This window comes from Chaetodon trifascialis, chromosome 8 (assembly GCF_039877785.1).
Source record: "Chaetodon trifascialis isolate fChaTrf1 chromosome 8, fChaTrf1.hap1, whole genome shotgun sequence".
In the NCBI taxonomy this organism is placed as follows: Eukaryota; Metazoa; Chordata; class Actinopteri; order Chaetodontiformes; family Chaetodontidae; genus Chaetodon; species Chaetodon trifascialis.
The window spans coordinates 11,736,562-11,751,634 of NC_092063.1; the positions used below are offsets into that span (position 1 = coordinate 11,736,562).

General features: G+C 42.4%; 1 protein-coding gene across 9 annotated transcripts in view; it reads left to right on the forward strand.

Annotated features, from left to right (window-relative positions):
- The window catches only part of LOC139334767 (cyclin-dependent kinase 17-like), a 36,229-nt gene extending 23,322 nt beyond the window's left edge, over positions 1-12,907 (forward strand). For 5 of the 9 annotated variants that reach the window (XM_070967919.1, XM_070967924.1, XM_070967920.1 and 2 more), the window contains 13 exons: positions 3,960-4,016; positions 4,114-4,228; positions 4,454-4,548; positions 4,663-4,725; positions 5,019-5,142; positions 5,661-5,781; positions 5,862-5,959; positions 6,061-6,166; positions 6,519-6,561; positions 6,675-6,765; positions 6,846-6,923; positions 8,357-8,478; positions 9,986-11,658. In XM_070967919.1, coding sequence (XP_070824020.1) covers positions 3,960-4,016; positions 4,114-4,228; positions 4,454-4,548; positions 4,663-4,725; positions 5,019-5,142; positions 5,661-5,781; positions 5,862-5,959; positions 6,061-6,166; positions 6,519-6,561; positions 6,675-6,765; positions 6,846-6,923; positions 8,357-8,460 — 1,095 coding nt within the window. In that variant the 3' untranslated portion in view covers positions 8,461-8,478; positions 9,986-11,658. Of the gene's footprint in view, positions 1-3,959; positions 4,017-4,113; positions 4,229-4,453; positions 4,549-4,662; positions 4,726-5,018; positions 5,143-5,660; positions 5,782-5,861; positions 5,960-6,060; positions 6,167-6,518; positions 6,562-6,674; positions 6,766-6,845; positions 6,924-8,356; positions 8,479-9,985 lie in introns of all 9 variants that reach the window. The other 4 variants (XM_070967921.1, XM_070967927.1, XM_070967922.1 and 1 more) reach the window with 1 other exon arrangement.
- Positions 12,908-15,073: the final 2,166 nt, after the last annotated feature.

The window sequence follows — 15,073 nt, forward strand, 5'->3', positions numbered from 1 at the left end:
GATTACAAAAAGCCTTGATATACTATGGGAAAGCATAAAGGATTTGCTTTCTATCAACCATTTTTGCTGTAATTATTGAACAGGGCCAGCGCCCTGCCTCCAGCTCTCTGCTTGAAGTGATTTAATGACGCAGCTTTTCTGCCGGAGTCTAACAGAGATGAAAGGAGAGAATCTTTGAGGAGAGGTTTGCAGGGAAGAAGAGAGGTTTATGGTATAAGGATAGATGAGAAGAAGGGGATAGACTTTCTCTGTTTTTGTCTTTGCACTCTAAAGGAATGGCGGACATTTCCTCACATGCTTGGGTCTGTCCACTCGTGTGTAGCCGTGTATCTTTAGGCGTTGTTGTATGCATGTGATGTAATAGATCAATCAATAATTCAGCAGCAGTGTCAGACTCATCAGCTGCAGCTCCTCGCCCGAGGAGGATTACACACCTTGAAGTGAGCCAGAGAGCAGAGGAAGAGGGAAGGATGCAGACAGGGATGACAAGGGAATTTTTAGGGAATAAAGGACAGGAAGACATAATTTTAAGACATGTTGAGTTGTCAGGGTGAACAAATGTGTGGGGAGGAGCATTAGTGGAAGACAAATGGCTGCTGAGATACATTTTAGAAGCAGTCTTTAAGTCTTGAATAGCAGGAAAGGAACAGTTTCATTGTGCCTCGGTCATCTTGCTGAGCCTGCAGAGTGTGTCTAAGAAGCTGCTGCTAGATTCTTTTTATTGGAGAGGCTTATGTTGTTGACTTTATTTTGTGTGGTGCACCCATGTGCACAGTGCACTGTTTGCACTGATAAAAGTTTCACTTTGTTTCAGGCCTACTTTTGACTCTCTGATCCGGAGACTTGGAGATAACTAGGTCACCACTCACAGGCGTTCTTCATTCGTTTTTACCTCTGCCTCCCTAATTCACGTTGAACACCTGTGGCTGGAACTGACAAGAAGCTCGAATGGGTCAAAACCCAGGCCGGGTTGAAAAATGTTAGCGTAGTAAATGCATGTCAGTGCTCTTCCTCAGTCATACCTTACCAGAATGAGTGCGTAAAAGTGACTATATATTTCTGAGCACGCTGATGTAACAGCATTTTGGCCGTCATTGTGCTTGTCATTTGTTACCGTAACACAGGACATGTGTCAGGTGTCCCGTAACAGATGCTGGCATTGAAGCTGTGTATTTTGATCTCTGAATGGCTTCCAGTGTAATATAAGTGAAGTTGGTTGGTATCAGTTTTCTCTCATGGCTGTTGCCCATTAATGATCAATTATTCACAGCAGTCCAATGAGAGTCAGTGTTCCATGGGGCTGAGGAAAGAGATGTCATTTTATCTCAATCCACCAACACTTAAGCGTGTAATGCAACGCTCGCTTTTTTCTAACCCTTTCAACCCTGCAGTGACACAGTATTAAACTTTATAACTGTAAAACTGAATGTCCAGTTAGGCAAGACAGCATTTCATGTGCCTTTCAGCTCTTGTTTATATTATACTATAATTATAGCACACTGTATACTGTGCTTTTGTTGTTTAATGATAAAAAAAATCATCATAACAGAGCTCAAGTGTGTGTTCACACCGTGTGTGTTGATATCAGCGGGTTTACATGAAAAGGGTGACATGGTGCACGATGTTTATTGGCTGATTGATTGAAGTCCAGAGGACTGCCTACATCATGTTAATGAAAGGGCTCTTCTTTCCTCCCGCCTCCCCTCGCCTGCTGCCTCTTTTCTCAGCAGAAGGCTCTCACTTTCCCTCTCCCGCTCAATACTTCTATCCATCCTCTCTCCCTCCATCAAGCCCTCTTACAGGCTGCACAAAGAGAAAGCCTATTTAAAAATGATATGTGGTCAAGGTAATGGACACATCTCTCCTCTCACATTTCTTTGCTCGGCTGTCAGTCCATCTATCTGCGTGTCACCTCGGTTCCCGTCCAGGTTCACACAGGACAAACACACCCATTTCGTTTGGTTTTATGTTGCTTTAATTTTGTCAGGAAAACTTGGTCTGACCTAGTTCTGCTGAGTAAGCTCGCTGGAGCGTTGGGAATGAAATGAACCCGTTGCCATCGAAAGCATACGCAGGCGCACACACGCGTAAGAAAAGGACTGAAAGGTGCATGGACAGAGAGCGCAGTTGCATGCTGCGAGCAGAGAGCCGGGCCTTACTTCGTTTTAGAGACACTTAAACAAAATGAGAGGCCGCAGATTTATTTTCTGGAGCGGGGTCGGTGTGTGGGGGAGGTGGTCACAACATATGTGTGTTTTATATGTTTTGAAACGTCTGTGTGTGTCACTGTGTGTGTGTGTGTGGGCTTTGCTCATGAGATTGACTGTCCTGCCAAAAGAGCAGCACAGCTCAGCAACAGCTCCTGACAGCTCCTGTCACAAACACAGAGATGTGAGCGGTGTGTTTGTGTGTGTCTGTGTGTGTGCAGGGTGAGTGTGTTTACATTTGAACATAGGCTGTGTGTCTCATCACAAATATTCTCTTGCCTGCAAGCACACACGGTCATATGCAGCCAATGTACACCATGCATTGCACATTTAGATAAAAGATTATTTTATCTTACCTTATCTTATTTTATCCACTAATGCACCACATGCACATACTATTGTAAATGCACACGCAAACACACGCAGTTTGTATTGATTGTCATTTATTCTCTTTCTTTCTTTATATTTCCAGGCATTACAAATGACAAGATACAAAACTAGACATTCATTCTGAAGCATAAATATGATTATTAATTAATTAAACAAATTGCAATAATGTGCGTACCGTCACACACACACTTGTTTCAGTGTCTAAGTGTGTCATCTTGTGTCCAAGCTTGTTCTGATGTTGGCATTTAGGCATGCCTTTAAAGAGATCACATGCTTCATCAGCTAACTTGGTCACCAGAGACCCTCCCCCTCATACGCACACATACAAGCGCGTTGCCGAGCATTGGCCTGGCATTCACATCAGCATCATGATGGGACGGGCCAGCGCAAGATTGAGAGAGATGGGTGGATTCAGAGAGATGAACGCTGATAAAACATGGCTGAAGCGACCCTGACAGAGATAGACAAAGAAGTGCGGAAAAGTGACAGGGAGAGGGATAAACACAGACAGGCCCGTGGGTATCACAGCTTGACATAGCTACATCCATCTATAATTCATGACCTCGAAACCCAGGGGCCACATACATTATGCAGATAAACTGAAGGATTCAGGATTAATTCACAATGCATACAGATATGAAGCACGACTGCTGAATATCTTTGTTGTTTACAAGTAAACACGTAATCCCCACTAAATTTTGCGTGGTAGAAGACCGGATGTCATATTTGCTTGTCTTTGTTATGCTGACTTCCTGTGGCCAAAGAATATATGTGCAGGTGATAATGACTCACTTTGTAGCACTGAAGAAGAAGAAGTAAATAGAGGAAAATGGTTAACCCCCTTTTTGTAAGTGTTGTGCATCTACACCTGTAGGGTCTGTGAAGAAAAATGAACCACACGCTCAAAAATAGTAAAATAGGCATAAAAATGGTTGAACCAGCTACGACCTGGGGAAAGGTTTACTCAATCAAAACCAGACACATCCCATTTGCAAGTGGCTGTTTACGACGTGCACGGTTCATGGTGCTGAACTGTCACAGCATCATGGAGTGTAGCAGAGATGCTCAGTAACGTACTATAAGTGCTGGAGAAACCAAACTAATGTTTTTCCACAGGCATGCACAGAATAGCAAGGCCTGGTGACTCAGAGCCCTACAGTTGTAGGCCAAACGTCAACAGTGTTAGTACTGAAATCTGAACTAACAGCTGTGGCCTGGAGGATTTGACTCTTAAGATAGCTAACCTAGCCTAGCCTGGCCTACAATCAAGCTGCAGCTGAAGTAAATGCAAACTGGCTTAGTGATAATGTGCATTGATAACGCTCATATCTCCCTCAACTATCTTCTTCTTGTCTTCTCCAGTCTGAAATCGGCTTTGGGAAACTTGAGACCTACATCAAACTGGACAAACTAGGGGAGGTGAGATCAATAAAGAACATCCGCAAATGTGACAGATGTACAAACTCCTCAAATAGTTTGCTCTATCTCACAATCTCAATGCTTTCTATCTCTGCAGGGGACTTACGCTACAGTGTTTAAGGGGCGAAGCAAGTTAACCGACAACTTAGTCGCTCTGAAAGAGATCCGACTGGAGCATGAGGAGGGCGCGCCCTGCACAGCCATCCGAGAAGGTACCGAACTGATAGCGCGATTTGGAAGTGAAAAGCTTTCAGGTCAACACGGGACCATAAAGTCAAGAAGCTTGTAAGGCCTTGAGAGTGTTGGGACCTACACTAGCTGCTCATCTGTATTGCCCTGTAGCCCCCCGAGCTTTCAGTGAACTTTGATCTCTTTTAGTTCTTCTTCCAGGTTGTCTGTGTTTGACTGACAGTCTCTGATATGTCTCCCTCTTCTAGTGTCTCTCCTAAAAGACTTGAAGCACGCGAATATTGTCACTCTCCATGACATTATTCACACTGACAAGTGCCTGACACTCGTGTTTGAGTACCTGGTGAGTGTCTGTACTATGCATGCTTGTACATATATTGTCTTGTCTTTTGAGGGATTATCATACCAATCTGAGCAAATATCTGCACTACATCTTTCTTTCTTTCTTTTCCATCAGGAAAAAGATCTGAAGCAGTACATGGATGACTGTGGGAGCATCATGAGTGTCCACAATGTCAAGGTAATGCAAAGTAATACATCTGTTCAGTACTGTGGAGAATTCTGTTGGAGGAAAGAACTGCTGTTGACAATTAAAGCTTAGAAAAATGCCTGCTTACAGCTTCCATCGTGTCTTGATTTATACTTCATACAGTGGAAAAACATTGGCAGGCTGCTTGACTTCTGAATAATAAATCAAAAAAGTCTCTGTTCTTTGATCACTATGCTGTAATAACACCACAGAAGTTTTGCTGTAACAATAAATTACTTGGTAGTCATGCAAGTCATACTAATCTCCTCTCCTCTACTCTCCAGATATTCCTGTTCCAGCTGTTACGAGGCCTGGCGTACTGCCACAGAAGGAAGGTCCTTCACAGAGACCTCAAACCCCAGAACCTGCTCATCAATGAAAAAGGAGAGCTCAAACTGGCAGACTTTGGTACATCGCTTCACTAACTAAAAGCACACATGAGCCTTGTATATTATCTTGAAATTTCCTATTTTTAAAAGGGTATCATAAAACAGAAACAAGAGTCTGAAAGCTCCACTAGTGGCCCCGAAAGACCGCACTGCCACCCTACCTGACAGCAGAGTTTGACGTGACTAACCACCTAAACACTGCCCTCTGTGGGCAGCCATTGAAATGACATGGCATACTGTTGTCCATTCTCTGGTGTCAGTCAGTGTTATTCCTCTTTGTAAAATTGCTATATAATACTTTGTTCATGAGATAAAACAGGAATTAATAATTACATTAAGAAGTACAATATAATAGCAATACAATAATAGTACAAAAGTTTTTGTAGATTTGATAGAGTAACAGTGAATTGTAGAGTCAAAATAATTCTTTAGTATTGAAGTTTGATTCTGGTGTGATGAGTCGTGAGGTGCCCTACAACAGCAAACCAATGAAAAAAGCAAACACCACTTAACGTCACTTCTTGTCTTTGAATTAAGGTTTGGCACGAGCCAAGTCCGTCCCTACAAAGACCTACTCTAATGAAGTAGTGACGCTATGGTACCGACCGCCGGATGTGCTTCTAGGCTCCACTGAGTACTCGACACCCATTGATATGTGGTGAGCAAACACACACACATAACACACGCAGTATTTTGCACTCTTGTGTTTGCTTATTCCACTCCTGTGCCTTTGTGCAGGGGTGTGGGCTGCATCTTTTATGAAATGATCACTGGCAGACCTCTCTTCCCTGGATCAACTGTGGAGGACGAGCTTCACCTCATATTCCGCATCCTTGGTGAGAAAACACCAGTCGGATTCGGATGCTTGTGGAACATTCATGCTTTTATGTATGTGTGTGTGTGTACTCTCTACATATATCCTCTTAATCTTCAACAGGTACTCCTACAGAAGAGACCTGGCCTGGTATCACCACCAGTGAAGAGTTCAAGACATACAATTTCCCGCGATACCAAGCGGAGCCCCTCGTCAACCACGCACCCAGGTGTGTACTGCATGTGTGTGTGCAGATTGATTAGGCGACAGATCCCTTAATGGCCAGTATGGAAGGAAGGAGGAAGGATTACAGCAAGCAAAACCTGTTGCAATGTTCGTATGGGCACCTGACTACTGTAGACCCCTCCTCTAAGTGACTGTGATACGTTAGATGTAACAAGATAAGGATTGATTTTCAGTAGGAACTGTAGTCAAGCATTTCCGCCTCTGTTGAAATGGCAGGAACACTACACCTCTCTATATGGCTCAGCTCAGCATTTGACCACACTGACACTCAATTCTCTCTTCATGTCACTTTCCCTTCCTCTCTCTTGCTTCCTCTCCTGCTTTCCATGACACAGGATAGACAATGATGGCCATGACTTGCTCTCAATGCTTCTACAGGTAAGGAACATTGTCCATCATAAGAGATATTTTTAATATATGCACACCTACTGCAATGAGTTAAAAACTAACAGTCCTGCTTTTATATCTCCTCTTTGTCTCTGTGCGTGTAGTTTGAAGCTAAGAAGCGGGTATCAGCTGAGGATGCTCTCAGACAATCGTATTTCAGAAGCCTCGGGGAGCATGTTCAAACACTGGCAGACAGTGAGTATATACAGTTTGACATATTGAACACACACCTTTAGTGTACAGACACTGTCTCACCCACTGTCTGTTGTTTTCAGCTGCATCCATCTTCTCTGTAAAAGGCATTCAGCTCCAGAGAGATCCAGGGAAGAGATCCTCAGTCTACCCAGAGTCGAGTAAGTCCTCCAAGATAGAAAAGTACGGGGGGGGGGCAAAATGTGAGGAAATCCCAGGGCGAATATGATAGAGAATAGGTCTTACTCCCTGTCCTCTTCCTCTTCTTTTCTTCTCTATCTGTTTGCTTTGTGTCGTCTCTCATGTCACTGTGTGGTCATACATGTCACACAGTTTAGAGGTTCGTGCTTCCTCTGCATACAGATCTCAATATTTACAGCATATAAGCAGCAAGTGCAATACACTTTACAGTTACTGCTGTGCTCTGTGAAGGAGGAACAGGAGATGCTTTTTTTTGCCAAGTTAGTAGCATGTCTGTAGGGATGGCAAAGGCAGTCTGATGGAAGGTCCACCACTTTGGGCCAAACTGAAATACAGTATGTCAACAACTATTTGAAGGCCGGCTATGAAATTTTCATGGTTCACAGATGTGAATCCTAATGGCTATGGTTTGCTTTATCACTAAATATCTTTAAAATTAATGGCATTCCCATCAGCCTCAGCTACACTTTGTGGTCAGTGCTAATTAGCAAAGGTTAGCGCGCACACACACGCACACACACACACACACACACACACACACACACACACACACACACACACACACACACACACACACACACACACAGCAATGCTAAGATGGTGGACATGGTAAACATTATCTGGGCTAAATCATTATCACTGTGAGCATGTTAGCATAGCATTCGCATTTAGCTCAAAGCACCACTACTATGCTAACTGCCTCACAGACTAGCTAGCATGGCTGTAGACGCTTGCTTAAATAGTGAATAGTAATACATTGACTGATGTGCTCAAAAATGCATTGTGCCATGCAGTGAGTGAACAAATCTACAGTGAAAAAGAAAAGCTATCCTGCCGACAGCCCATAACAGTTGGAGATACGCAGTGTCATTAATGTCAAGCTATCCAACAGAAGGTTCTGCCAATTATCAGCTTTGCTTCTAGCTGTCAGATTTAGTCATTACAATGTAAACATTTAGAAAGATGCTAAGAGTTCAGGCTAAAGGCAGAAGTCCCATCATCGACAGCTGATATCCAAAATAACTAGTCCACCCAAACACTGAATCGGCTCTCCGTTATATTACTAAGGTCAGTGAAAAGCAGCTGAGGAGTTTTCGCTTTGTCTGAACCACGATGCATTAACTGTGCATACCTGATTTGCATAGATTTACTTCAGTGTTTCTGTCTCTATCAGTCTCAGCCTGTGTATGTCTCTTTCTTCCTGCTTCTGCTACCTCTCTGTCATGTTCTGATAAATGTCCTTTCTCTTTCTCGGTACCCATGCTCTCTCTCTTCTTTCGCAATGTTCATCTTTTCCTTAATCCCTTCTATCTCCCTTGTGTGCCCTACTCCAACTCCTCCATAACACCTCAATATTCCCAACCTTTCCCCCTCTCCCCCTAACCCTTAAAAGCGATGGCCCATAGGCTAGGCTCTGCACCCTCGCAGTACTTCCAGAGAGAAGCAGCCAATCCCAGGGCTCAGAGTCACAATCTCTCCTCTACTTCCACTGGCTGAGTGGCCCCTACCATTCTGGTAAATACGGTCTCTTTCATTCTGTCTGTCTTCTAGCCAGTCCCCCTCCTCTTTTTTCTGTTTGGCTTTCACCTAGCCTCTTTCTGTCTGTCCTTTTGCATTTTGTCTTTATGGCAGTTCCACTTACTGTATGGCTCTTCCGGTTGCTGAGCTGCACTAAATGTTGGTACATGTCACTTCTCACCTTGCATTCCCCGAACCAAAACAACACACTATCTGTCATCTGTTCGAACTCACATCCTTTCAGTCTTTTTATTGTTTGTTTCTTCGTCTCCATATTTTTCTTTAATTCCTCTTCTCGCACCTGCCGGCCTCCCCTCACATTTCCAGCCCTGCCCCCACGCACATCATCTCAGCTTTCACTTACCTAACTCTCTTTTTCTCAGAGTGAGCCACTCACAGTGTTTATTTCAGGGATGAAAGGGGCAACAATACGTTCATAAAAGAAAAGAATGTGATCAGAGAACGGGGATCGAGTCATTTGATTCTTTTCATTTGCAGTCCTGTTTAGGTTTCTTCAGCGAGAGATGTAGCCTTTTTATTGAGTCTGTAAGTGGGGTTTGGTTTAGTGTGTGTTGGTTGGTTGTGTGTGATACATGCATTTTCTATCAGCATGGATATAGTGTTTGTTTTACTGCAGTGTGTTACAGTTACTGGTAAGTATGACTTATCTTCAGCAATGTGAGATTACACACACTTCTACAGGTTATAGAGCTATATGATCCACCTCTGCACTATATCATCTAAAGTATCTGTCCACAGACCTTTTTTATAGTGATGAAACAGTGTGCAACGGTTTGAGGAAATCGCTTTAAGATTTCAGCATGACAACGATCTTGTGCACAAATTCAGGTTCATAGACAAATGTTTTTTCTAGTTTGGTATGGAAGTACTTCACTGGCTAGTACAGAGCCCTGCCCCCCTTATTTATCAAACCTCTATACACTTAATTATGCTCTTAACTCTTAACCAAGGACTACAGAAATCTTTGCTGATTGATCACCTGCATGCTCAGAAAGGAAGAGCCCATTGTGCTTTTTCTTTTCAGTGTTTCTTTTCATTATGATTTTGATTCGATTTTGATCAACTCTTAGCAACTAACATTTTCACAAAAAATGCCAAACATTTGATTGTGGGAATTGTACATGTATACATATAATACTAAATGAGATATTTTGGGGTTTAGCACATTTGATGATGTGACCACAAGCTCTGGGAAATTGTGGTGAGCGTTTGTCATTATTTTCTGATGTTTCATAGACCGAATGATCAATGGAGAACTTGCAGCCCTTCGTGTGTCGAGTGCTTTTGGCCTTATAGTTTGTATTTTGTTATTTTGCATTGCTGCCATGGAGTGATGTTTGCAGGTGTGTGGTGGTGTGTGTTTGTGTCTGAATGAAATCCAAACTTTTTTTCACATTTGCATCTCTCTCTCTCTCTCTCTCTCTCTCCCTCTCTCTCTCTCTCTCTCTCTCTCTCTCCCCTCCCCCCTCTCTCTCTCTCTCAGCCCAGGGGAAGAGCAGGAGGCAGAGTGTGTTGTTTTAGTTCTGGCGGGGGCGCTGAGGTGAGGAGGACAGTGACATGTGGAGCTGTCCTGTCAGACATACATTCACTGACCCTGCCACACACACACTGAAGGAGTGACACACAACCTGCCATATTAACACACACACACACACACACACACACACACACACACACACACACACACACACACACACCATGAAGAAGACAGCACACACACACACATCAACATGGAAACAACACCATGCAGAACTAAGGCTGAAGAATTCATACGTAATTTAAAAAAAAACACTCAGCTCAACCCTAAAGACAGAAAAAAGAACTTAAAATGAGAGAAGCGCTGGAAGAAAAGTGGGAGAGGACAAGACTCTCCTTGCTGCTACTATCGCTGCTGTCCAGAAGAGGGCAGCGTTTAGGACGTGGGCTGAACCGAACCGAACTTGCTGTATCAGTGAGCTGTGAGGAGAAAGGAGTGAAGAGTGGACATGATTCGAAGGCAGAGAAAGAGAGGAAACCTGTCACCTCCTCTTGTGCTTTTTTTTTTTTTGGTTTGGATTATTGTTGTACATAAAAAGACTGAACTGTAGACCTCTGCTTTTTCATAACACGCCTCAGCCTGAATCCAAACTCTGAATATTGCACCTCAACCCTAAAACCCTCGCCTAACCTCTTGGCCCTTTATTACATGACTTTTCAAACCACACACACACACACACACACACACACACACACACACACACACACACACACACACACACACACACACACACACACACACACACACACACACTCTGATGGCTCACTTAAAAGTTAAGTGTGTAGATCAATGGAGTTTACAGAGATAAACTTTAGCACCTTATTGTCCAGTAGAGGTCAGGGTGGCTGTCATTACCTCATCAGTCACTCAAGCAGAGTAGGATGTAAAGTACTTTCTAGATAGTAGAATGAAGAAGAATCAAAATAACAAACCAAAAAAGAGACACAACCACTCACTAACCATAGGACAGACGTATTTCCCTTCACTGATGGAATTGGAACATCACGACACTGCAATGAAAAACACTCACAAACCGTTAGTAGACAATAATTGCATTGGTCACATGCTGTAAAGAAGACAACGCTGCGAGACGCTCCTGTTTCAGTACACAAGAAGGGCAACCTGAAAGGACAGAGAAGGAAAGGAAGTGTACAAACCCTCACCTGCTTATTCTCAGACACCCCCTTCCTCTTTTGCCTTGACTCAGAAGTTGTCTTGATTTGCTGTGTGGTGTACAGGTGTTGATGTTGAAATGTTCTCTTTGCACCTGACTTTTACCTCTTTAGATCGTGAGTAGAACATTCAACAACCCCAAACCTCTCCCGCCCAACTCCACGTGCATTTATTTTTACTCTTTTTTTTTTCAGTCTGTATATACGATCATACTTTTTAGTTGTCAGAAGCAATGATAATTCCAGGATGCTGTTCTCAGTCTTTACCGTGTTCCCGCTGGAGCAGTGTGGCGACTGGCTGGGGACGTGTTGCACATTCCTTGAGCTCAGGACTTATTGCTAGTGTTGTTTTGTGGATGCTGTGAGGTGCAGCTGGTCTTGTACGTCTCCCCAGTAAAGCAGGGTACGTCGAACACGGCCTGAAACTCTTTGCAAAACTGATATGTGAAGAAGAAGAAGAAGAAGAAGAAGAAGAAGAAGAAGAAGAAGAATCATTTCTCAGCATCAAACTGTCAGTCTTGTGTGTCCTTCATTCTCTGTTCATTTGACAGTCATATCGCTGTTCAGTGACTACCTGACCCATGTCTTTACCTGTCATCTCTTCAAGCATGTTTGTGTATTGAACACAGCTGTTTTCAGTTGGTATGTGAAATAGCTGCTGCTGGAAAAGGAGTACCTCCAGTTGGTTTCAATCTTGCATGGGACTTAACTTTTACACCAAACACCACATCATTCTGCAAGTCCTCGGTGAGTCTGGAGACCTTAAAGAAGATGAAGACAACACCTTATTCAGCAAAAATGTGATGTGCTGCCGGCATGGGGACCAGATCATTTGTATGACAAATCTGACTAAACTTCAAGTTGTAGAGTACAGTTATAACTGTTGTGTAGCCTGTGTAACTGGGCACTAACATTTAGCAGGACTTGAAGCACTCAGACACACTGTTGTTTCCTGCTGTTATTGCTACTGCCAGAAACAACAGGACCGAAGTCGGTCCTACAGGTACCCGGTGTTCAAGCACACAACTGTTCCACACACCAATCAGTTGACATGTCAACGTGTACTGTATCCATGAGATGACCTGTGAGTGTAGATTGGAATTTCCTGTTCCTCAGGCACCAACGTCGGGTGACTTCTCCATCTTTTTCTGAAATGGATCCAGAAAGGGTGAAGCTCTCCCCCGTCCGTGTCTGTCAGAAGGACTACTTATTTACCCAGAGTGTGACAGGATGTAGCATGTACATAGATGATCCCTCACTCTGTATATACAAAAGTGTACAGGTTTGATACAGCTATTCACACTCTGGCTTTTTTTTTTTTTTTTTTGTGCTTTTCTTTAAAGAAAGTCATAGCAATATTTCTGTAATCAATAAAAAGCCAAGGTAACAGGATGAGTATGATTGCATTTGTGTTCATTTAGAGAGGGAGAAATGACTGTGAATGATCAAACTGTGAGACTTGACTGAACTGATGACAGGTTTTTTTTCTTGCTGTTTAACATGCTGGATCCAAAAGGCTGGAGTGAAGTATCGTGTTGCAAAGGAGTATAACACACTGATTATTTTGATTTTTATCAATGAAAGCCATAAAGGTCATATATAGGTGAGAAAGGTGTGTTTGTGTGTGAGGGGTGTGTACCGTGTTTGAGTACAGACCTCTAGAAGCAAAGGGGATGTGAACACCTAATAAAAATGTAAAAAAAAAAATCATTTAATTACCTTCTTTTTGTCATAAATCCTTTGAAATTACATCAGTGTCGAGTGTTATAGATTATATAATCAGCTGCATTTCCACGGCTGTTGTTCAGCATTACAAAACTGTCTCTGATTACAGGGTTTTTGCAGTTTGCTGCACAGCTTCCATTTGAATTTCTTGACTTATTTTGCTTCTTAGTTTTGAACTCGTGCTAAAAGGAAATTTTGAGATCAGTCAAACTAATGTTTGATTCAAGTTAGAAATGAAAGAAAACCATAGATCTGCAAATAGACATTTCACTGAGACTCAACCAAGTAAGCGTGTTTGTGCGTGCTCTTCTTATAGCTTATACAGTACCATATGTAAGCCTCTTAGCCCAAGTAATCCAGCCACTGACGAAAAGACCTAAGGAGAAAAGGAAGATTATTTTGTAAGCACAGTTTAGTGGTTTTATATAAATCGAATAAACATGTGCATGCACATCATTCATTTTAGCATCTCTCTGTGTAAATGTGGATTTGAATTCCTGCACTCCTGCTGGTAAGATCAAGAAGAATTAAACATGCTGAGCAACATCTGTGACAGAAAACAAGACAAAGGGGCTGCCTTTATTGTCACAATAGATAAAAAGTTCTGATGACATTTCAGTGGAAAATATTGTACTTTTTACTCGACTACTAGTCTGACAGAAAAGGCTTCTCCTTGTTTTTTCATTAAGATTTTACAAAAACCACAAGTTTCTAAAATACAACATATTCAAGATTAAACCAGTGGTTTACTAAAAAGCAATGTCTATTTTAATCATTTGAAGAACTTTTCCAAGACGAAAAATTGATAAAATTGTGAAAAAGCAAGCATTTGAGGAAGAATTAACAAAAAAAAAAAAATAAAAATCTGAACTCTGAATTGGTTGATTGAAAAAGGCTACAGCAAAGCCCTCTAACATGCAGTCCACACGTCCCAGGCTTAAGTATCCCATGGCACTGGCTAAATCCAACTCAAGTCCAAAATATCCATATACAGTTCCATACAAATACAATACAAAAGAGAAAACTGAGAGATAACACAATATGGTTTTTAGGATCAGAGCCAAATGCATGTTTGAGGTTGATTAAGAAGGGACAATGAAAAGACCACAGGTTGTCCTTCATCTTCTCTTTAACTGATGTGATTTCCAAGTTTGTTTGTTTTTTTAGCACCAGGTGATTTTCCTTTGGTCCACCAGAAGCAAGAGGGCCATTTCCAGTCTTTTTATGCCACTATATTGACAGTCAGTTCACCTCCCAGTCACAAGGGGGCGGCAGAGACTGCAGCCCCAGCTCCGGGGGAATGGAATAGAGGGGAACGGCATCGTGTGGTGAAAGGTGACTCAACAATGGCAACAGCATGAAGATAATGCAATAAAGGCAGACATTTAGATTCAATCCAAAAGAGAGTGGGTACATTGAGAAGTAGAGGAAATCAGAGGAAATAGCAAATAATGTTAAGCAGACATGGCAAATAAATGTTCAGGGTTATTTTTTATTGCATTGCAAATATTCCAAAACTTCCAGCCTCTAAATTGTGAGGATTTTTTTTTTTATTGTGTACAAAATACATGGTGAGAAATAGAGTGACTGTGCACATATTCTACCAAATTTACAAGTCCCCTAAATAACACAAAAACAAACTCACACAAGGTGTGTAACAGAAGGTGAAATTGATATTTTCTCCTGGATGTTGTTCTTGTGCGCCCCCTGCCAGGTCTGAAGCAGTATTACAAGTTGGTGCAGTCCCATCCTTTACCTCACAAGGTTTTTGAGGAGAAGGTGCAGCACTTGCTGGAGCTTTTCACTCAGGCACTTGTGTTCTCCAACCTGCACACAAGGTAACACATGGCTGTAATGTGTGTCCTCACCTTGTGGCTCAGCACCTGGCAGACATCCTGTCCTCCAAAGACTTACCTGCTGTTTGCATCTCAGGTGAGAGGACCTTTGGAGTGTAGTGATGAAATACTGTAAATGGTCTGGACTGTTCACCACGCATCAGTTTGGGATGGACATACCATTGAATCCATTGAATGTAAAAAAACCCCTACTAATTGCAAATAAACTTGAAGCCTTAATTGCTGTGATTTAAAGTAGTTTTCCCTTTTGTAAAGGTGAGGCTGGCTGGCTGTCTGAGTGG